Source organism: Chaetodon auriga, chromosome 1, assembly GCF_051107435.1.
Source record: "Chaetodon auriga isolate fChaAug3 chromosome 1, fChaAug3.hap1, whole genome shotgun sequence".
Lineage (NCBI taxonomy): Eukaryota > Metazoa > Chordata > Actinopteri > Chaetodontiformes > Chaetodontidae > Chaetodon > Chaetodon auriga.
The window spans coordinates 9,553,914-9,576,042 of NC_135074.1; the positions used below are offsets into that span (position 1 = coordinate 9,553,914).

Below are 22,129 nucleotides of genomic sequence, written 5' to 3' on the forward strand. Positions count from 1 at the left end.
AATGCTTCCGGTAAAACCTTCATAATAAAACTGTTTCAGAGAAATGTGTCTTGTATAAACAGCGTTTGTGAGTAAATCACAGTACCAAATGTGGTGTACCAGCCTGAATTTTACACCGCGTTTCAAATAAAATATGAGGGCACTTGCATCTGAGCCACTAATTTAGTGATAAGCATGACAACAAAATGAAAAAAATCAGATTAAATCAGCATCAGTTTAAGTGTTTAGTGTTATATATACATATTCGAGTATTAAGTCATAATATTTACCCTAACAAATCCCTTTGATTATTTTCAGGGTATTTCGTTTGTTAGTGCTTTCTAGTCCTTTATTTTGAAATCCAAATCCTAATTACAATACTAAGACGGTTGTCATCACCGCAGCTCTTAAATAATATGAAGTGGTGTGGGAACTGTCATAAAGCTGCTCTCTAGAAATGACAAAAACTCTAAAAATGAAATATTACTATGAGATATTGGTACTAATTTTCATAATTCGGTAAAGTAGTGTGGAATATGCAGCTCATGTCATCAGACAGTATCCACTGTAGATTGCTTGCTATGGTGGTGAAATGGAAACGTAAGTTGATTCTACTGTTGCACGCGTGGGAAATCCCTCTGAAATTCATTGACTGCCTATTGTAGATATATTTTTTTTTTCTATGTACATTTTTTAAATATGTCAGATTATCTCTTTTATTATCCACTTTGGCCAAATCACTTGAACCAATTGCTGTTTGTTTTGTTATTTAGACTCTAATTATGTCTAAAAACAATAAAAAAAATTAAAATAAAAATAGCTGTTCAAGCTTTAGACAAAGCCTTTCTCGCCCTCTAATGTTTGATCCAGAATATTACATCCTGTGCTCCATTCTTAGGAGTGCCATCACTTGGGGGCGTTTAGGTCCACAAATTTCTGTTGAGTACATCAGTTCTGGATGCGAGCAGCATCAAGTTTGTCCCTCATTCTTTAAAAAAAAAAAAAAAAAGATTGCACTGGATATTAGGTACCTTGACTTTATCAATATGTACCTTTACATAATACATACTATGCATGAGATCTAAAATATACAGCATGCTGTATGGAAGCTTTGGGTGACATTATTGTTAAGCAAGAACAGAACACAAGGCATAAATCTATAAAACCTTTTTAATATTGTTTTTATCATCAAAAAAAAAAAATCTCTGAACTCACAGATATATGGTGAAAGAATGCAAAATACAAAATTATAACACACAATGTAGTGCAGTACAGTTCCATAAAATATAGGAACTTGAGTTTTGGTCCATACAAACACATACATTCATTCTCTCTTACATTCATTAGTGAGCAACTGAATAAGTTAGTTGTTTCAATATGAAGACAAAAAAGGAGGGAGAAAATGTGGATGTCAATCTTATATTCCTTAAATGTTAAATATATAAATAAATAACTTGAAATGTACGTAATAACTAACTGCCAGATTACGAATGAATGACTAATAATAAATAATATAATAAATAATAATAATAAATTGCTACCTATTGTTAGTTATTGTACATTTTTAATTACTATTATTGACTTTCATGCATATCAGTGTATCTATTTACATACAACACATACTGTATATATGTATTAATGTGTTTTGTAATGTATATTTCTGGTGTGAACAGCTTATGTATGAATTTCAGAAGGATTTACAATGAGTGCAACTGCAGAATTAGCTGCAACGCACTCTGTACTGTCCCATGATTTGAGCAGCACATTGAACTACACGTCACTCTGTTGCTGTACTGATGACACTCCCCTGCCAACATGCACTGTAACCTTGCAGAGGTGCAACATGCACGAGCTCTGAATATGGTGTGTGTCTTGTAGGAGGGGCAAGTGTGGATTTGGACTGGACGCCCTTCAAAAAGCTTTTCCACTGACCTGCTCGGTCCCACTCAGCCAGGCTAGTTGAGCACAGCGGAGCAAGGGAAGGCCCTCTGGACATCATGGGACTCACGCAGGACCCCAGCTTCCAAAAGCTGCAGGACTGGTACACAGCCCACGCCCTGAACCTCAACATGAGGCATATGTTTGAGGCTGACAAGGAGAGATTCAACAAGCTCAGGTATATGTTTATCCAAATCCATTCAACACTACTTTTATTGGTATGCACACTAGCGCTGAACAGGAAGCAGATATTTTGTACATATATAAAGGAGCTGTATTATTAGTATGATTACATAATCACATGATAATGCTCTGATGGATTCCTCCTGTACAACTGTGTAGCTTCATTGCATAATATGGAAAACTAGATGTCAATCCACCCCTTGACCACACAATCATACTGTTTGTTTGAATACTGTATATTCAGAAAAAGTCTCAGTCTCTGCTGCTCTCATCACTGATGTCTCTGTGTTCTCATAGCCTAACACTAAAAACTGAGGATGGAGACATTCTTCTGGATTACTCCAAGAATCTAATCACCGATGAAGTCATGAAGATGTTGGTGGATCTGGTAATTTCATTTCCGTCTTGATCATCCGTGGCTTTTTAAATACTGAAGTAGATCTGCTTATCAGCTCCCTGATAACACAGTTTGATTAAGAGCCAATGAGTGCAGCTGTACAGTGGAAATCCCATCAGTGCAACAAGCAAGCTGCAAGTGGGGGCCCACTCATCTGATATCAACTCCATCATGAGACAAACTATCTGTTTTATGTACGCATGTATGAATGTATTGATCAGACAAATTGTTCATCAATTTTATTCATGACCACAATCTACCATTTCCTCACTGACATTTACATTTTGGATGTTTATCTACGTCTGATGAAGCAACACTTGTTGTCGTTTTCAGGCCAAGTCAAGAGGCATCGAAGCTGCCAGAGAGAAGATGTTCACTGGAGAGAAGATCAACTTCACTGAGGTGCTCATTGTTACCACATGTCAGCTCTAACTTGATTTATGGCAGTGTTTTCCTCTTGAAATTTATGCTGGTGCGGTGAAACAGCCACTGGCACAACATTTACACCATGTGGCACAATGACTCTTGCACATAAGCTTGTTTTTGACTTATTAAAACATGAACACTGAATATAGTGAAAGCAACAGCGGGATAATCTTTAACCCCCGATCACTAACAGTATGAGGAGTCTGCAGTAAAGGATCGATGCCACAATGCTGAGCAAGTGTGTGTGTGTGTTTTATTTCCTGGTGTTATGGATATGAAGGGCCGTGCTGTGCTCCATGTGGCTCTGAGGAACCGCTCCAACACTCCCATCATGGTTGCAGGCAAGGATGTGATGCCAGACGTCAACAAAGTTCTTGAGAAGATGAAGGGCTTCTGTCATGTGAGTGAACCAATAGAAAGATGCAAAGTTACAAAGCCGTTGCACAGGAGTTTCACAGTGTAAGTTTAGTGATCCTGCACATGAAGGTTTGTTGTAGTTATCAGCGTTGTCGCATCTATTGCAGAGAGTTCGAAGCGGTGAGTGGAAGGGCTACACAGGAAAGGCCATCACAGATGTTGTCAATGTTGGCATCGGAGGATCTGACCTTGTGAGTGGAATTCATGGAAATATGTATTTTAGTTGTATTTAGTGCAAAAATTCCATTGAAGCATTTTTTACAGTGAGTTGTCCAGTTCAGCCACAGTCTTATCTGAACTTGAACTTGAATTGATTTGAACTGCAGGGCCCCTTGATGGTGACTGAGGCCCTGAAGCCTTACTCAAAGGGTGGACCGCGTGTGTGGTTTGTCTCAAATATTGATGGGACGCACATTGCCAAGACGCTGGCACAGCTGAATGCTGAGACAACCCTCTTCATCATTGCATCCAAGGTATCCTGGTTCACACAAAGCAGATTTTTGAAACTGTAGATTAACATGTCACATCTGAAAAAAAGCGCCTCCTAATTCAGATTTATGTTTAAGCAGTCAGTTTGTACAAAATCTTTCTTGGACGGATGAGTAAATCAAGTTTCTCTTCACGTAGATGAATCAGTTGGTGCTGCACACCATGCGATGCTCCTTCCAGAGAGTTGAGCCAATGTTACATCAATTGATATTCATGTCTGAATGTCTTTCATGTCAGCCTTCCAGCACTGGCACAAGTGATGTGGAAAGAAAGCTAAAAGATTAACAGTTATTCAAAAATAGTGGACATCCACTCAGGAGATTTTTTGCTAACTCAAATAAAGTGATAAATATCTTAAAGCACAGATGACAATGTAATTCTTTAGTTTTCTGGTCTTTACTGATGTGTCATGTTGGAGTGAGACTCTCTGGTTCCTCTTTTGCAGGCAGATCTATATCATATGTTTAGCTGCATTAAATATTATTACTTTGTTACCTATGTATTTCTCTCTGGGTAATTCTCCCTTGAAAGACATTCACCACCCAAGAGACCATAACCAACGCTGAGTCGGCCAAAGCTTGGTTCCTTGAACATGCCAAAGATGTGAGTATGCAGCTCCCTCAGCAGCAGCAGCAGGCAGCAGCATTTTATTAGTTGGCTAATTGATACTCTTCAATCATATCTTCTCTGTTTCTGCAGAAAGCTGCTGTTGCCAAGCACTTTGTGGCTCTTTCTACAAATGGAGTAAGTCCCAAATCACTATCTACATGTTAAACCATCTCTGTCCAGACATTTGATGCTGACTATTCTGTTTTTCTCTGTCTCTCCTTTAGCCCAAAGTCAAGGACTTTGGCATTGACACAGAGAACATGTTTGAGTTCTGGGATGTGAGTGCTCCATAAGGCTTAAAGCAGACTGTATGCAGCAGGTCCTGTCTTCATCCACAGACTGCAGTGGAGGCCGTAGGCAGCAGCTATAAATAAGTTAGACTTTTGACCTGTGAAGTAGGTGGGACAAACACTCTGGCCAGCAGCTGCTGGGTAATCAGAAGCCTCCACTCTTCAGACTCAGTTATTATTGGTAGCGACCTTCTCTCTTGCAGAGGTTACTGTAAAGGCTGGGTTGCATCAAAGGTCAGAAGGCTGCCTTTAGTTACATTGTTGGTATTTAAAGGGTAACGGCTATAATATTTTTTCTATGTCACAGAAAAAATGGCTCGACACTCATTACATGTACAGACTATACAGTGTTTTTTGTCTCTAAGAGAGAGAAAAAACTTGACCAATGAGACAGGACATTGTTGCTTATTCATGATATAAATATTTTTGTCCTGAGTGTACAGGTAGTGCAATACAAAATATGTGGCTTGTGCTTCATTACATTAATTTTCCTCTTGTAGCACCTTCTGCTGTATACAAAATTTCTTTCTCTTTCATTAAAACCCACATTTTACAAAGGCGTTTTGTATGAGGCATAGATGTACTTCCAGTATTTTGTTTATTTTCTTCTTTTAGTGGGTTGGTGGTCGTTTCTCCTTGTGGTCAGCGATTGGAATGGCCATCGCCCTGCATATTGGTATGTACAGTGAAAACACACATTTTTGTATTCTTTTACAATAATTAAGTTTACTATTTTTTGAATCTGCAAATGTCTGACTGGCTCCTCCCAGTGGTACAATCAGAAAAGACAGTGGCAGACAGCAAAGCACACATCACCCCTTCAGTTTCAAAGACACTAAACTGACTGGACAAGACTTAACAGGCAACAGCCATGCCAGCAGTTCATGGTAACCTCTCCAATATCTGATGTGATGTTTAAGTCTGGACCAAAGTGGCGGACAATCTTACTGATGAACACTGGCAAAGCCACATCACTACCATGGTTAAAAATTCTGCACACATTGTTTGAATATTTAGGAATTTGCCTTGCTGATATTGGTCAGGAGACATCAAAAATACAACTGTTCAACTGTTTGTTTGTTTTTTTAAATTGATTCAGTCAGTTAAATTCTGTCACACCTCCTCTGCTCATCAGGCTTCGACAACTTTGAAAAGCTTCTTTCAGGAGCTCATTGGATGGTAGGTACTTCTCCAACACCTTCTGCTCTCCACCTCTAGAGAGTATACAGAGTACACAAATGTAAATTAGCATCGCTCTATGTGCTGCAGGACAACCACTTCCGCACCGCTCCTCTGGATAAGAACGCTCCTGTTCTGCTGGCTCTGCTGGGCATCTGGTACATCAACTTCTTCCACGCTGAGACCCACGCAATGCTGCCCTACGACCAGTACATGCACCGCTTCACTGCCTACTTCCAACAGGTCTGCCTCACAGGTTTCTGGAGAACGTCCAATGGAAGATCAAGTATTAATTCATATTAATAAATAAGTTATTTTAAAAAGGATTTTAATTAGCTGGGCTCCTCCATCTTTCACTGTGACTAAAGAGAGAATGACTGTGGATACAATCATATTATGCATGGTGATAACACAGAGTGACAATGTGTCTGTGGTAATAGTCCACAGCAATCAGAGATAATTTAATGCATGTGACAGTTCTGATTAGTGTTTGTTATCCAGGGTGACATGGAGTCAAATGGAAAATATATCACCAATCATGGAGCACGTGTAAACTACCACACTGGGCCAATCGTGTGGGGAGAGCCAGGAACCAATGGGCAGCATGCCTTCTACCAGCTCATCCATCAAGGTAACATCACCAAAGATCCTCATTCAATCACAGAAACATATTGATGGTTCAGTCAGTCAGTGTCTCAATTTACCAACATACTGTTGTAGCAGTGCGAGCTGGTTAGCTTCATGCCACTAATGCAGTCCAACTGTGTCCAACTCAGGAACACGCATGGTGCCTTCTGACTTCCTGATCCCATCTCAGTCACAGCATCCCATCAGAGACAACCTGCACCACAAGGTATCACTGTGTCAGAAGAATTGTTCATTTAAAGCTGCAGTAGGTAAGATGAAGAGGAGAGCACACTTAGCCTGAAAATTTGAACCAACACATGTTCTTCGTCACTCCCCCTCCCATCCCTCTCCCCTCCACTCATGCCCTGCCTCCAAGCCCCTCCTCCCTGCAGCGTCTGCATGGCTGCCGTGACAACCAGTAACATTAGCCTTAGCATCAGATACAAGCTAACTTTGCCCAGCCGCTACATCACAGTCGCTAACATACCGTACACGCTGCGGAGTGTTACTGTAACAATCACCATATTAGCTTTCTGTTTTTTTTTGTTGTCTTAGCCGTACATGCTGTTGTTGGCAGCGGCGGTTTGGGCAGTTTCTCCTTTGCGGGTGGCTGTTGCTCCGCTATAGCTCTCACTAGCCTCCTGACGCCGCTCACAGAGCTGTTTGACTGAGCAGCAGCCGCAGCATGAGTGGAGGGAGGGGGCGGGTCGCAGTGTGTGTGAGTAGTGATTGACAGATGTCAGACACTCCCTCAGACGCTCCTCTGGCTCTGATTGGTTATTTTGTGTCGGGCGCGGTGGATTCTTGCAAATCGCAGTAGGTGGGACCAATGGAGCTGGGGTTTTATTGTTGTTGTTTTTTTTAGCAGATTACATGTTTCACGTACTGCTGTCTGGGCATAGGGACAGTTTTAGCAAATATGACAAAAAATTACTTTTATACAAGTTACCTGCTGCAGCTTTAAGCAGTCCATTGAATGGGTAGAGACCAGCAGTGTGGTCAAGAGCATGTATGCTGATTGAGCATGTATACTCATTGAAATGATGATTTTTGATTCCTTGTTGTAGGGGAGTTTGTTTAATCAACTATTTATTGACTGAACAAACTTTTTATTACAGTTTTATTACACATGTAGTTTTTACATCCCATAATTTCTCTCACAGATGATCAAACCTTTTCTTGTGGGATCAAAGGAATTTTTAGCCCAAAATTGTGAAATAGTAATCTAAGTTACCACTGCAGTGGTGTGCAGTATTAATTGCATGAAAAACCTGAGGAATACATATTTTTGAAAGACTGGATACATCCTTGAAGGTCACACAGTCTTCCAACACAAGAGCAAGCTGAGGTAAAAACACCGAATCTCTATATGTTCCAAGACTGTTCATCAGGCTTCCACAGAGGTCTTGCCCATTTGCTGACAGAGAACTCAATAATGAGGAAATTCAGAGTGTCACACAATAAAAAAATAATTAAAAATATATACTTTTGCAACCAAAACTATATATTGTCCTATCTAATGTGCTGGCAGTCTGAAAGGCATTATGTCAGCATATTGAAATACACCATATTGGTTTGATTGCTCCTTGACAAACACGTACTTTAATGTTGGTATCATTACTCATGTGTCCTCCTCAGCTCCCCTGCTGTGTGGTGTCCCTCAGGGGTCGCTCCTTGGACCTATCTTTTGTTCACTGCACATGCTTCCTCTGGTCACTTGTTAAGCTGCTTTCAGGGTGTGTCACATCACTGTTACGCTGATGATACACTGATCTATTTCTCTGCTAAACCCAATAACCTGAATCAGCTCGAATCCCTCCACCATAGCTTAGCTGCCACCAAGGAATGGAAGTCTCTTAATGTCCTTCACATAAACCCTGACTAAACAGGCTTTTAACTGGTCCTGATAGCTTTTCCTCTGCAGTTGATCTGTTTATTGATCCGTTTCACTCAAATATCAAATCTGCAGAATCTGAAGAATCTCAATATCATATTTGATCAGCATGTGACTTTTGACCAACATGTTACTAAGCATGTTCAGTCCTGTTTTATTCAGCAAAGAAATGTCACAAAAATCAGATGTATGTTGTCTTCTTCAGATCTTAAACTACTGATTCACACTTTCAGTTTCTGCCACCTTGACTATTGTAATTCCCTCTACACATGTCTCAGTCAAGCTGCTCTAAACCATTTACAGTTAGTTCAAAATGCAGCTGCCAGGCTATTGATGGCCTCACATTAGACCTGTTCTTGCTTCCCTCCACTGGCTTCCTATAAAATTCAGAGAAGATCCTGTATGTTACTTATACAGCTCTGAATGACTTTGCCCCAGTTACATATCTGATCTCCTCGTCCCATACTCCACTTCTCAACCACTCCGATCCTCTAATCTCAGCCTTTTATCAATCCCTCGTTCCAGCAGCAAAACAAAAGGTGATTGTTCCTTTTCTGTTTTAGCCCCAGCCCTCTGAAATCATTTCGCTCCATCGATCAGATTTGCTGAATCTGACTGTTTCATGTGGCTTCTAACAACAAATTTTTATAGGCAAGCCTTTTTTTTATAGATCTGGACTCTCTGGTTTGTTTGTGTTGTTTTTGTATTCTGGTCTGTCTCTCATTGTGCTGTGTTTTATATTGTATTGCATATTTACCTTATTCATTCTCTCATGCATGAAAAGCACTGTGTAACTGAGTGTTTCAAAAAAATGCAATATAAATAAAACGTTACTTATGCACTTCCTTGCCAGACTGACATCTACAGGATATCACTTGCTGGAAAACATGCTGTACTGCGCTGTATTGAAGTTTGTGTGTTTGATGTGGCTGTAGATCCTTTTGGCCAACTTCTTGGCCCAGACAGAGGCTCTGATGATGGGTAAGACCACAGAGGAGGCCAGGAGAGAGCTGGAGGCCAGCGGCCTCAGTGGAGAGGCTCTGGAGAAAATCCTGCCACACAAAGTAAGTGGAATCAAGGGAAAAAAAGGACTATAGAGAATGAACACCTGGCACTCAAGCAGCTCTCATAAAAGTGACAATAAACTTGAACTTCAATTTAAAGAAAGGCAGTAAGTACCAGGACCAGAGTAAGAAAGCATTGGAGGTAGACCCCTCAGTGACCATGAATTAACATAGCTATCCAAACCCTATTGAGAGCATTAATGATGGTGGCATACACAAAGAGGTCTGTATTTTCAAATATGTCTCCTTGTTTGAATCAGGTATTCCAAGGAAACAGGCCAACCAACTCAATCATCTTCAAGAAACTAACTCCGTACACACTTGGAGCACTTATAGGTGAGAGCAAACTGTGTTTCTATTGACTTACAGCCACTGATAGAAAAAAAAAATAAGTGTGTTATTGTTAGTGGTTGTGGAGGTGGTTTTATTTTGTTTATTTGGATCTGTTCTAGCTCAAAGCTAGTCTCTAAAGAATCTATATGAAAGTAACATAATAACACATAATACCAGCACAATAATATGAATGTTGACAGCCACAGTTTGAACTTACATTTCAGTTCATATTACACATTTTATTTGAATCTCTACTTCTTATGCTGACTTTTTTGGCTTTAAACTGTTGTCCCAATGTGATTGCACACACGTTTCATGAACACAGGCCATCATGACAGGCCATTATGTTGTGCAACTCACTCACTTCTCTTTCAGTCATTGTAAGATTATTCCTGCTGCCATCTCCATCTATCTGAGTAATCTGTCTTTCTGTCTCTGAGTTGCATCAGCCCACACTGCACAGTAATAGCTGATAGGACCATACATTATAGACTGTGAGATAAACCTTCAAGAATATCTTTGGATAGATAGCAGATAGATAGTAACAGCAATGAATCCCACATTGGGAAATTCTTGAAACAGCCAAAGTGCTACAGTATGCAGCTCCTTTGTGTTACCTTTAAAATCCCACAATTTAATCTGTTTATGATTATTCTGTCTTGTTTTACAGCAATGTATGAGCACAAGATCTTCATCCAGGGTGTAATGTGGGAGATCAACAGTTTTGACCAGTGGGGGTGAGACAGTTTTTACTGTACATGTCCTATACAGCACGCTTTCATTTCTTAACCCGCTAACAAGCAGCAGCCTGCCATCACGTTCAGCCAAAATTTATTCAAACCCACAGAACTCAATTTTAAATTCTAATGCAGTTTGCAAAGTTTCCAAAAATACTAAATATGTCAGGTTGAATTTGTGTGTGTGTGTGTGTATAATGATCCACAAGTCATCGAGAATATTTCCATCAGATGCAAAGGTGCAGTCATAAAACATGGAGTCTTTGGTATGAATATTTTACTCAGCATAACTTCAGTGAAGAGGTGGAACAAACACATACACAATATATTTGTGATAGTATAGAGTAATATAACGTTTTTTAAGACATCAAAGTGGAAAAGAATGTTAAAAAAAAAATGAAACAATTTTGAAACAATTGGGACATACGACACATGAAACCCTCCACATGTTCCTCGAGCATCCACATCACACTGATCCCGTCATTTCTCCTCTGTTCGTGTCTGCTCTCCTTCCCCTCTCTGCATTATTAGAGTCGAACTGGGCAAACAGCTCGCAAAGAAGATCGAGCCTGAGCTCAAGGACACTGCAGAGGTCCACTCCCACGACTCCTCCACCAACGGACTCATCAACTTCCTCAAGAAGAACTTTGCCTGAGTCGAGTCACCCCGAAACAACTTCCACTTTTACTCCATATCATTATCCATCTAATCAGCTCATGAGCTGCACTGACAGGAGACTTGCAGCAGCTGGTCACTCCCACGCAGTCGAGCTGAGGCACTCTATGTTTGTACCCACATTATGAATATCGTGACTGTCTACAGTGCTGTCTTTTCTGTCTGTTCGTTCACCGCTGTGAGGGGAGAACGCTTTTTGTATTGAGTGTTGTGGAAGGCACTGTCACAGGAAATATAGTATCTGTATTAAATACCTTTGCACAATGTCACTTTCAGTGTCAGTCATATATGGCCTAATGTAAAAAATAAACATACAAGCACAGCAGATGTTCTTCATGTTACTGTCTTAATGTGCCCTCTCTCTGCCCAGTGAGCTCATGTAAGCAACACGTCACTAGATGGCATCAGCGTGCTAGATTTAATTACTGGGAGTGAATCAGCCACCCAGTCATCCACCATTTATTCAGTGGAACAAAGGGTCAAAGGTCAGTGCATCTGCAGTGTTCCTCCCCACAAATCCCCAGACTCCAACAGCATCCATTTAGAGAGAAAAACAAACAGCTGGACAAAACAGCATCTGGACTGCGAGCCAGTCCTCACTGGCATTATATCTAAACAAAATGAAACTCCATTTGTTCAATGTTTCAGTGCGCGGTGCCAAATGTGGCTGTGAATTTCTCCTACAAGCAAAAAAATCACATATAATAATGGTTCAAGACACACCGTAACACACAAGACATCATGTGATAGTATTAAACACAACGCACCAAACAAAATATATTTCAGGATGTTTCCTTCTCCTCATACTTGCTGCAGGGTACAATTACAGAGTGTGCATGAGGACAAACAGAAAGTTAAAAAAAAGCCCAGACCCCCAGACACTGCTGGGTTTTCAATGCTGTTGCCAGGCAACAATACTTTACTTCAAATCTAACTTGTCCTTTTTATCTTCGGCTCTGAAACAAGATACAGAAGAAAGTGAGTTTGACTGGGGATAGAAAACCCTCCTTGTTGTCATTTTCAGCATGTTGCAAACTATTAGTGGAGGGATCTTCAGTTTCTAATGGCCAAGAAATCTGATTTTCTACATGTTTTTGATAATTCGAGACAACGTGTCACATTATTGCAAATGGTGTCACATCTGAATGAAGCTCATTTGTCAAGGACTGTCGCCTGAGTCATGGATACACACTCACAGCTACCTGCAGCCCACTGCTGAGTGATGACTCTGCTCCAGACAATTTGAGCAATAGGCTGAAATAAACAAGCAGCGAGTCAACAAGAGGAAATAAGTGATCAAGCCTCGGCTCAGCTCGTGGTAGAGCTGAATCAAACAGCAGCGTGAAAGGATGAAAAAGGTCCTGTGTGCGTTCCTGAGATGTTTGCTGAACAATGGCGCTGCACACTCTCACATTCCACTTCATGCTTTATTGGTTGGGCCTGTCAGTCATTTTTTTTTCTCCTCGGCCCGTTAAAGAGCCGCCCCCCCCCCCGACTCGATCAGGGTCGCAACCTGCCCCAGTGCGGTGGTTGCCACGGCAACATGACCCCCTGCCACTTTCAACTGTGCAGTCCCAAGTTCATGGCGATGTCAGAGGAAGGGTTGGAGCAGGGTTTGGGATTCCTCTGAACTGACTAACTACACCACCAGGCTCTCACACTGCAGCTCAGTTAATCGTCTTCCGAGGGGCAGGTTCTCCACGCATTTCTATCATTTGTATTCATCACGGGCCACAGTGCTGGAAGCACTCTGAGGGTCAGCATCCTTGCATGTAAACAAGCTCGGAAACTCAGCCTCACAGGAGAGGAGAGGCCAGCAGGTCCGCAGCCAGTTTTAATTCTCGCTTGAACTCCACTGGAATGCTTTTAATGTGCATGAGTTCAACTATCCTCCTCCCCTCCCAGGAACCAAAAGGGAACATATTCTCTTGGGCTAAACATTAGCCCTGCAAACACATGACTAACCCCCCATGCACGCACATACACACACACACACACACACACACAAAACACCCACACCACACCCACACCACATTTCCTGGTATCAAACCCAGTGGATTGGTCCCTCCTCAGTAAGTTCCCAGTCTGTAGTCTGAGGCTGTCACTGACAGGACTGACACAGAAATCCTGCCGGCTGCAAAAAACACAAAAAACAAACCCAGAGTCAAACTCAACTTCATTTTTCCCACGACTACTGGAGTTATATAAAGATTAACTTTAGTACGTGGGCAGAGCTCGTCATGCTGCAGCATATGAAGCCAGCAGCAGTCCCATGAGGCTGCAGGGGGCTCCAGCTGACCCCTTGTTGCTTAGGCTCCATATCTCCTCCTAAATAACTTTCCTCAGATCCCTGTTCTGGATCCTGCTTTAGATGCATTGCTGTTGGGGTCCATATGGAACTCGCAACACACCAAATCGCCTTGTCCTTAAAAAGTCTGAGGACAATATGATCTAAGATTATAGTTCCCATGTTACTGTACATCTATGTGACCATCTGGTAAGGGGAAAAATGAAGCAGTGCAGCTCTCACCTCCCTCAGAAATGACTTTCAAAATATTGGTAAGTGTGAAAAACACTACATTTTAATGTTTTAGTATAAAATAGCACATGAAATACTTGCATGCTCCACATCTGAATAATTCATAATTTCTTGGAGATGTCTCTGACCTGAAAGAGGTCTCCTTCACCACCAGACTCTGCCAAACTAGCAGACAGCTGGGCTTGTTTGTCCTTCAGGGACACCTCTAGGTCAGTTATTTGGTTATCTGTGCAGCCTTTTGAAAACTGTGCACCCATTGTAACATTTTTATGTGTTCACTGCCTCTCCTGACTCCTCAGAAATACGGATATACTGACCGACATCTGGCTCTTATTCAGCATTGCAATGTGAGGAGAAAAAAAAAAAAAGCACTCCCACGCTGATTTCAGCCTCTGTTGGTCTGCTGGAGATAAAGTATATCACAGTGTTCACAGTGACAGTGACAGTTGCCATCACACATCTTTTGCATCAAGGCTGTTTCTGGTTGCAGTGACATATTTGGTGGCAGGCAGGCAGGCAGGCAGGATTGTTTTTGTTGTCAGCATTCGAGGTAGGATTTATTCTTTTAATCTTCGCAGTTGTTTAAGACTTTGTCATGAAAATGACTCAGTTCAGCACTGATGAAAACAAAATTCCCCATCTGGAGCAATAGAATTGTTTATTCAGCCGTCTGAACAAGTGAATCACTCACTCGCTCAATGTGACAAAAAATGGACGATTGGTATCGTCTACACAGCACCCGAATGACACAGAAGCAGCCAAAGCAGACACCGCCACACTTCAGTCATGCAGGGGTAAACTCAGGAATGCAAGTTTTTGTGCTGAAGGGGCACTGTGGCTGTTTAACACTGCACTTCCATAAAGGCAGAGGAGGAGACACGCTGACTTTTAGTCCATATTAATGGGGGCAAGTTCTGAAAATGATGAACCCTACGTTTCCCATGATGCAACTCAATAGCACAACTCATTAGACCATCCCTGACTTGGAAATGTCTATCAAACTCCACACGTCTGGTTTGTAATACAGACTTTCTGTTAACACTTCAAAGTCTCAAGCAAAAGCCAAGATGATAACACCTGGTGATCCCTTTCTTGCTCCAGAGCATTATAAACACATTATACAACTGTTATCACATACGGAGTAGCGATAACAGCACAGTGATCTTTGACATTTAAAATTGGTAGAGTACCCCTTTAGGGAGTCAGCTCACCCAAATGCAGAAAAACAGATTTTCTCACTTGCCCGTTATGATGATACCCAGCTGTGTAGCTAGCGTCAGATTTATTTCCCAGCCTTTTGAGATAACCACCACTGAGACATCTGCCATCATCCCAACACAATGAAGGCAAAATCTGCTAAATTTAACTTCACTTCATTACTTGTGGACTGTCCATCATGAGTCTTGCAATGTCAAGTGTAGTGAACTGGTGCAGCCTCTTTTGAGACGCTCTCCTTGTTTCCTGTCAACTCTCACAACTGTTAGTTCTTTAAGAAGGGCATAAAATGCTCTAGAGACATGTACAAATATGTAGGGAGATGGTGTAGAAAGTGTTGAAAAAAAAACAAGAAAACTGACAAGCAACCAGATTATGTTCTTTCAAAGCAATGTTCCCAGTGGAGGCAGATCGTCCAGACTGGGATGAGTTTTTCGTATTTCTTTTAGCACTTTGAGCAAAAAAATTTAATTCCAATCATCTCCGTTATATTGAGCAAATAAAACCCAAACTCCAGATAGTACTAGTCACCATAAGGGTGAAAGTGAAAAAAGCATGTTGAAGTGAACTGACCCTTTAACCAAAGCGGTTTGATTTGTACTTCATAATTCAACTTATTTGAAATGCTTGTGAGGTGAATCATCACTTCTGTGCAAGATTTTCTGTAAATGATGCTTCATCCTGTGCAGGTGGGGCTTAGCTTTTATATATACTGTATATATTTATTGAGCTTGAAGAAGGCACAATACCGCCCCAGGTGGGGCGAGAAGGGGATATATATATATATATACACTGTGCTGCTATTGCTGCAGGTTGACACATGTGACACAGCGATAGAGTGCAAACTTGTAATTGAAAATGGCTTGCTGGACTACTGAAGTACTGTATAAAGTATGAGTGAAGAGTCAGACAAGGGAAACAAACAGGAGGTGAAATTTTTTTGTAACAGGAAGGGGACAAAGTGTCAGTAACCAAAGATTCAGAGTGTATGAGGTAATCCTGTGGCGAGCATATTTCCACTCATTTCCTGGCAGTGGAGGGACCTGTGTGCTCCAGAGGGAAGGTGTTCTTTTGTGTAGTGTAACAGAGCTCACCTCACAGCCGATCCCCTGGGGCTCCGCTACCTCTGCACACACACACACTCACACACTCACACACACACACACACTCACACACAGCTCCCTGAGTCACAGGGTGGAACCCTCACACACATAAAGGGCGCTTTGTGCCCCAACTCATGGAGCTGACAACCAACACCAGAGAGCTCCTCACACTGAACACCACTGTTCAGCGACGAGGAGAGCTCAGTAAGTGGGCAGACAGTGCTTTTATGTACACCCACACAGAATGTAGCTACATCTCAAACTATCTGTGTATCACTGGCTTACAAACACAGTTGCACTCACTGTCATTGAAATCTGAAACTAAAAGAGTGGTGGGGTTGTGCATGTTTTCAATTATCTCCTCAGTGCAGGTGCAGGAACTGTGAAAGCCCCCTTCCCTTATTTTTCCTCATGTTTCCCCTCTCAAAGTTTTACACTCATATCTAACTGCCATCCATGGGCCTGTCTCTCAACCAAGTATTTCTCATAACTGGAGAGGATGACTTCATTTCTTTAGCCTCTTGGGATTGAGCCAGGCAGCAGTAATTTAGCGAGTGAACAGTAAAAAAAAATGAAAGGGACCTCTTCTGAAACCCACCCACTCACCTGCAGGATCAGTAGGAAAATGACAGCAGCACTGCCTGTAGCATGTTCCTGTATTTTCAGTCCTCACAACAAACCTCACATAGAGGCATTATCAATTAACATAACATTTAAAGCTGCGATTACCAACAATTTTAAATTAACATGGTTCAAAGGGCTGATGTTAATGTAAAAGGGGTCACTTGTAATGACAAACCCACGGAGAATTCTGACTCAACTCTGCACTTCTCCTCCAATCTACAAAGCCTTTTAGTGCCTGTAAGTTCATTGCTTTGCTTTCACGGTCCACAGCTTTACTGTTTTGCTTGACTTTCACCATGTTCAGGTGCAGTATGCAGATGTTTTCAACCAAAAGCTAAGATAAACTCACTGTATGCTACCTGTCCAGAACCTGACACAGCTAACAGAGACATCAAAGCCTTCATTAAGCCTGAAAGTCGTATCAATGCTGCAATAATTTCCAACATGAACACCAGTACACTTATCATAGGATCTGAATTTAGCAATCAGGAAGCTTATTGCTCAGGGAGAACATGTATTGATTTGATATTTCTAAAGAGACATCAACGCTTTTTTTGAAGGCTGGATTTTTTCAGGTAGCATCTGGTGGCTATTGGTGGTAATGCACCATAAGATGCCTGCACGGGCTTCAGCCTCCGGCCATAGTTGGCACCTGATTTACACCTTGTTGCTGTGTCCCCAAATGGCCAAGAAATTAGTTAAGGTAATTTTAAAAACGTGATTATACTGTTTAGACATAGAAAGCCAGAATCATCCTGAGAATGGGCATCATCCTGTTTGGGGCATGCGTGACAGCTGTAAAACCCAACAGACGAGCCCATTGCTGGTGTGAACCGAAGCACGGAAATGTTGATGGGGTGAGAGTGTCTTCACTGCTCCTCAGACCTCTTCATTAGTCACAATGACACTTAAACTGTGTCACTGTGACCTGCTGTACACAGCACAATCTTCCTCAGAGTATGAAGCAGCTGCAATTCATTACCACATCCACAAACCAAGACATCATCATCATCATCAAAGCCCTCCAAGTGAGCCTCAAGTCCTCCGCCTGCTTTTGTGTCTTCTACTGAGACTTTTGTCGTTTCTCACTGCTATTTATTCATTTCATGTCAAAAGTGGCTCATGAAGCATTTTCATCTTCCCTCTGTTTGACTGTCTGCCTCCTCGGTGAGGGTAAGCCACAGTGTGATCTTCTTTAACTTGATGGGTGATGACTAAATGTCTAAAACGAAGATGACAAATAACAGGTCTCAAATTTTTATACAAGGGCTAAATTGATAAAGTGAAACACACTTAAAGAATATGAAGAAAATAGATGGAAATTCTCTATCAGTCATTAACAGGATGTGATGACATCATCTTGTCAGGATGCAATCTATTCAGTTTCAGGGTTTGGAGGAAGATTCACGCTTTCATATTTTACATTAGGAGGAGAATTGCTGTAAACAACCTACTTTATGCTCCAATTAACCCAAATGTTGTACAATACGGCACCACAGGGGTGCAGTCTCCTCATTCATCTCAACAGCCCGACAGCTTTACTCAGGTTGTAAAACCTAATGAGCAGTTTAAGGGCCATCATCCAGTGAAACAGGAGCAGCACACGACTGCAATACTGTGAATTAAGTTACAGAAGATTTGTCTGAGAATATTCTCCCGTTCTGAACATTTCTGCAAGTGACACATAATTCATGATGCAATAGAAAGGACAACATTTGTGCTTCTAAATGTGGATTAAGTCTATACATTTACTGGTTGACTTGAGGCTTGTTTATTACTCTTGTAATTAAAAAGCCTCACAAAGTTCATGGACATCCCCACAGTTTCAGTTCACATCATGCCTGTGTGATATTTCCAGGAATGTTTATGTGTTGGAGGAGTTTCCGAAAAAAGGGTCAGTACCAAGGGAGCTGCTCTGTATCTTCTCATGCTATCGTGTTTAAATTCATGTTTGTCAATTGTTGCTAGTTTGTCTCTTTTCCTTTGCCATCAGGGCTGTTTTGGATAAAAGGTTTCTGATGGTCATATCTTTTCCAGGCTTCAGATTATCTGACCATCAGTGAGCAGGGCTGCATCCCTGGAGGGAGAGTCCAGCACATGACAAGCTACAAGGTTGCGTGCATGGATGTGATTACACAGCAGTGTTTGACTAACTGATGTGTAAATAAAAGAGGCTTGACCAGAGTAAACTGTAATATGTAAAACGGCAAAATCAAAGAAAGCAATGACCCGAGCATAATGGAGTGACCCTTGAAGGATTATATTAGCACTGGGTCAAGGAAATGCAACATGGCTGCTTATAATGTTGATTTTTTTTTCACCTTTAATAGAGAGTTTGAGGTCCAATAGAAAAAGAGCCTGACCATGGGAAAACCACTTCCATCTGGTCAGCTCCATTCTTGACTCATCTCCATATGTCGTTCCTGTCTGGACCTCTAAACTCTGACTGGATTTTATGATTGTTTGGGCTCAGTTTTCTTACTTTAACATTACCATGAGTGTTATTACAGTGGTATAAATTGTAGCTTGATTAATGTTTTCCAGCATTGCATACACATTCCAGCATATAATATTAAGGTAGTTCAATGTCACTCTCCCTCACATACTGACTTACAGTAGACATACAGACTTTTTTCTCATTGCTTTTTGTCCAGTTTTGAGGAAATGACCCCTCTTGACAATGTGTTTTGATGAGGATTAAAGTTTCTTTTCAACCACATTATCTGAATATGATCATTTCATTGCAACAACGAATAAAGGAATAGTTTGACATTGACCTCTCTCATATCTGCAAAGTGAATGTGAATCTCTAGTAGCCAATTAGCCGAACACAAAGGGGAAACAGCTTGTCTGGCTCTGTCACAAGTGACAAAATCAGCCTCAGCACCTCTATAACTTAACGTGCTGCATCTCATTTGTTCATTCCCTCACATAAACAGAAGTGTAAAAACAAGATTTAAAGTCGGTTAAATCAAGCTGACCAGCTACTCGCTTTAGATTTAGTGTACACATGTGAAAGTAAAGCAAAAGTATAATTTTACTGCTTTCTGTCCTCAAACAGCTTGAAGGTTGCTTCTTGCTGACTGCAAGCATCACTTCATAAAAACCTCTCTGTGTGATATTTGGGAAATATTTTATAATCTGTCAGTGATACAAACCTGTTATTACAGCCTGTATAAACATCTGAGAATTTAAAATAATAATTATTCTGTGTGTAATTAGATTTCAAAATACCTAAAGCACGGGAGAGGAGCGATATCTGCTGAGTGCCAAAGACTTCCACAATAAAACCAGTCCTAAAGGATGCATTTGGAGCAAACTCTTCACAGTGAAATGGTTTCAGTTTCATGTTTGTTTGTGTGCTGTGTGAGCTTGTGGTGGCAGTTTCATGCAGAATAAAAGAGAAAAAACATCGATTTTTTGCAGTTAGCTACAAAACCACTTTATTGAAAAAGCAGATTATGTCATCTACAGTTAAATGATACGTCCCGATTTTTAATACATTAAATAACTTTAGACTTTTTTCATGTTTAGATAAATAGATCTAGTTTCCTTTTTTATGAACCATCTAGGTAATCAAAAACACTTAGCGATACAAAAGATATGTGACAGGTGTCGAGATGTGCTTGTTGGAACTACCAGTAGGAGAAGTCTTCTCTTTCCAAGTGATTTTTGACAGAAAAATAAAATAAAAAACTAGCCTCTTTATGTACAGGGTAACTAGCTGTGTGCTATGCAATAGAAACTGAAGTAGTACTTTTAAAACAGGTGAATTAAGAGAACTTTGAAAGGGGATACACCCGGATCTTGTTGCGTTTTTCTTGGGGTATGATATTGTGAAGACGAGTTCTAAAAAAAAAAAAAACGCCTCATTCTTCAAGTATGGCACACATTACTTGAGCAGAACCCCTGTACAAAGCTGAGGTTAATCAAACAACAAGGGGAATGTCTCACATATGCAGTCCTTTTACAAATATACAACCGGGAGGAGAACAAACACTAATCATTATTACATTCGAATGAATGAATCTCATCACATCAGGTTACATTAGAAAGCACTTTCTGCCTGTGGTGACCCCCGCCTTCAGTCTCTGCTTCAGTCTCTGTTTTTGACACATTCAGTAGTATTTATCCAGATGTGTGTGTACAGCAACACAGTCTGGATAAGAGCTGGGCCAGTGTTTGCATGCAATCATTAGTGATTGTTTTATTCTTGTTTGAATACCAGATGGGTGGAGTTTGCTACAGTCAGAGGATGACACATCAGCTACTGGAATATTTACTGGAACATGTGTAAACCCCATCAATACGGTACCAGACAGGAGCCCAAACAAACACCAAGAATTAGACACAAACATCTGGAAGAAGGTATGTGATGAATGAACGCAGTCATCAAAATCATCACTGGGTTAGAACAGAGAGAGCAGGGGTCAATGTGCTGCGCTGCCCTGCAAACACAGTGAGGTGCATGTGCCATGGCCCTGCCACTAATACACACACACACACGCGCACACACACACACACACACACACACACACACACACACACACACACACACACACACAAGACATTTACACAATTTGCTCATATTCGAAATACGCATGCGTTGCTGGGGTTTGTCTGTATGTATGTGCAGCAGCTCAGATTGCTGCTCAGTGGCCAGAGTGAGCAGAGTTCTCCAGAGCCAATCTGACAAAAACTCACCAATGACAGGACCCCGGTGGGGAGGGGTCAGACTATTTTTCCAGCACCACTGTAGCTCAGAGTTTCACGCAGCTCTTGGTTTGCACATATACACAGGATCACTGCAACACATACAGGCAGGCGCCAGTCCACACACACACACACACACACACACACACACACACACACACACACACACACACACACACACACACACACACACACACACACACACACACACACACACACACAACCAGCAAGGGAAACGTGGGGGGACCGCCCTTAAAACGCGGCTGGGACCAGCAGCTCCAGGTTACCAGGGACGTCCTCCCAAAACACAACAGCAGACTGCGAGACCCACGCACACACCTGTTGTGTCTTAAGGCATGCGGACTAGTGGAGGTTCCTCGTAGTAACGCACCGTGGACTCAGTGCTCAAATTACAAAAACCAGTGTCTGGAAAACATACCAGGAAACATTGTCGTGAGCAGACCTGGTGCCAAAGGTATTTGAAATTGTCTGATTCCCCCTTGAGTACCAGACGGTCCGGATGCCATGACAGAGGATTACTTTGACTTTACGCAACTGGGAGATCAGAAAATCACTCATCACCAGATCATATATGCTGTATCAACAAATGCCTGTGAGCACTGTTCTTAGCATGGAAAAGGACATATAAGGAATTTTGGCAATATCTCTGGAGGACAGTCTTTACAACAGTTTGCATT

The 22,129-nt window shown here is 41.4% G+C and overlaps 1 protein-coding gene across 1 annotated transcript; it reads left to right on the top strand.

Moving 5' to 3' along the window:
• The first annotated feature begins 1,938 nt into the window (after window positions 1-1,938).
• Window positions 1,939-11,555, top strand: gpib (glucose-6-phosphate isomerase b). The gene is made up of 18 exons (XM_076737050.1): window positions 1,939-2,095; window positions 2,398-2,488; window positions 2,831-2,899; window positions 3,204-3,323; window positions 3,448-3,531; window positions 3,667-3,813; window positions 4,361-4,432; window positions 4,529-4,573; window positions 4,663-4,716; window positions 5,344-5,404; window positions 5,864-5,907; window positions 5,998-6,150; window positions 6,409-6,538; window positions 6,684-6,760; window positions 9,364-9,492; window positions 9,753-9,828; window positions 10,496-10,562; window positions 11,094-11,555. Exons 1-18 carry the CDS (start codon window positions 1,977-1,979, stop codon window positions 11,215-11,217), a joined length of 1,662 nt encoding a protein of 553 aa, XP_076593165.1. The 5' UTR covers window positions 1,939-1,976; the 3' UTR covers window positions 11,218-11,555.
• The last annotated feature ends 10,574 nt before the right edge of the window (window positions 11,556-22,129 follow it).

Bases quoted from the DNA above. Each gene is read 5' to 3' on its own strand.
- gpib (XM_076737050.1), top strand. From the start codon at position 1,977: ATGGGACTCACGCAGGACCCCAGCTTCCAAAAGCTGCAGGACTGGTAC. The intron at 3,324-3,447 runs GTGAGTGAACCA...CATCTATTGCAG, and splicing joins AGATGAAGGGCTTCTGTCAT to AGAGTTCGAAGCGGTGAGTG. The intron at 6,151-6,408 runs GTCTGCCTCACA...TTTGTTATCCAG, and splicing joins TCACTGCCTACTTCCAACAG to GGTGACATGGAGTCAAATGG.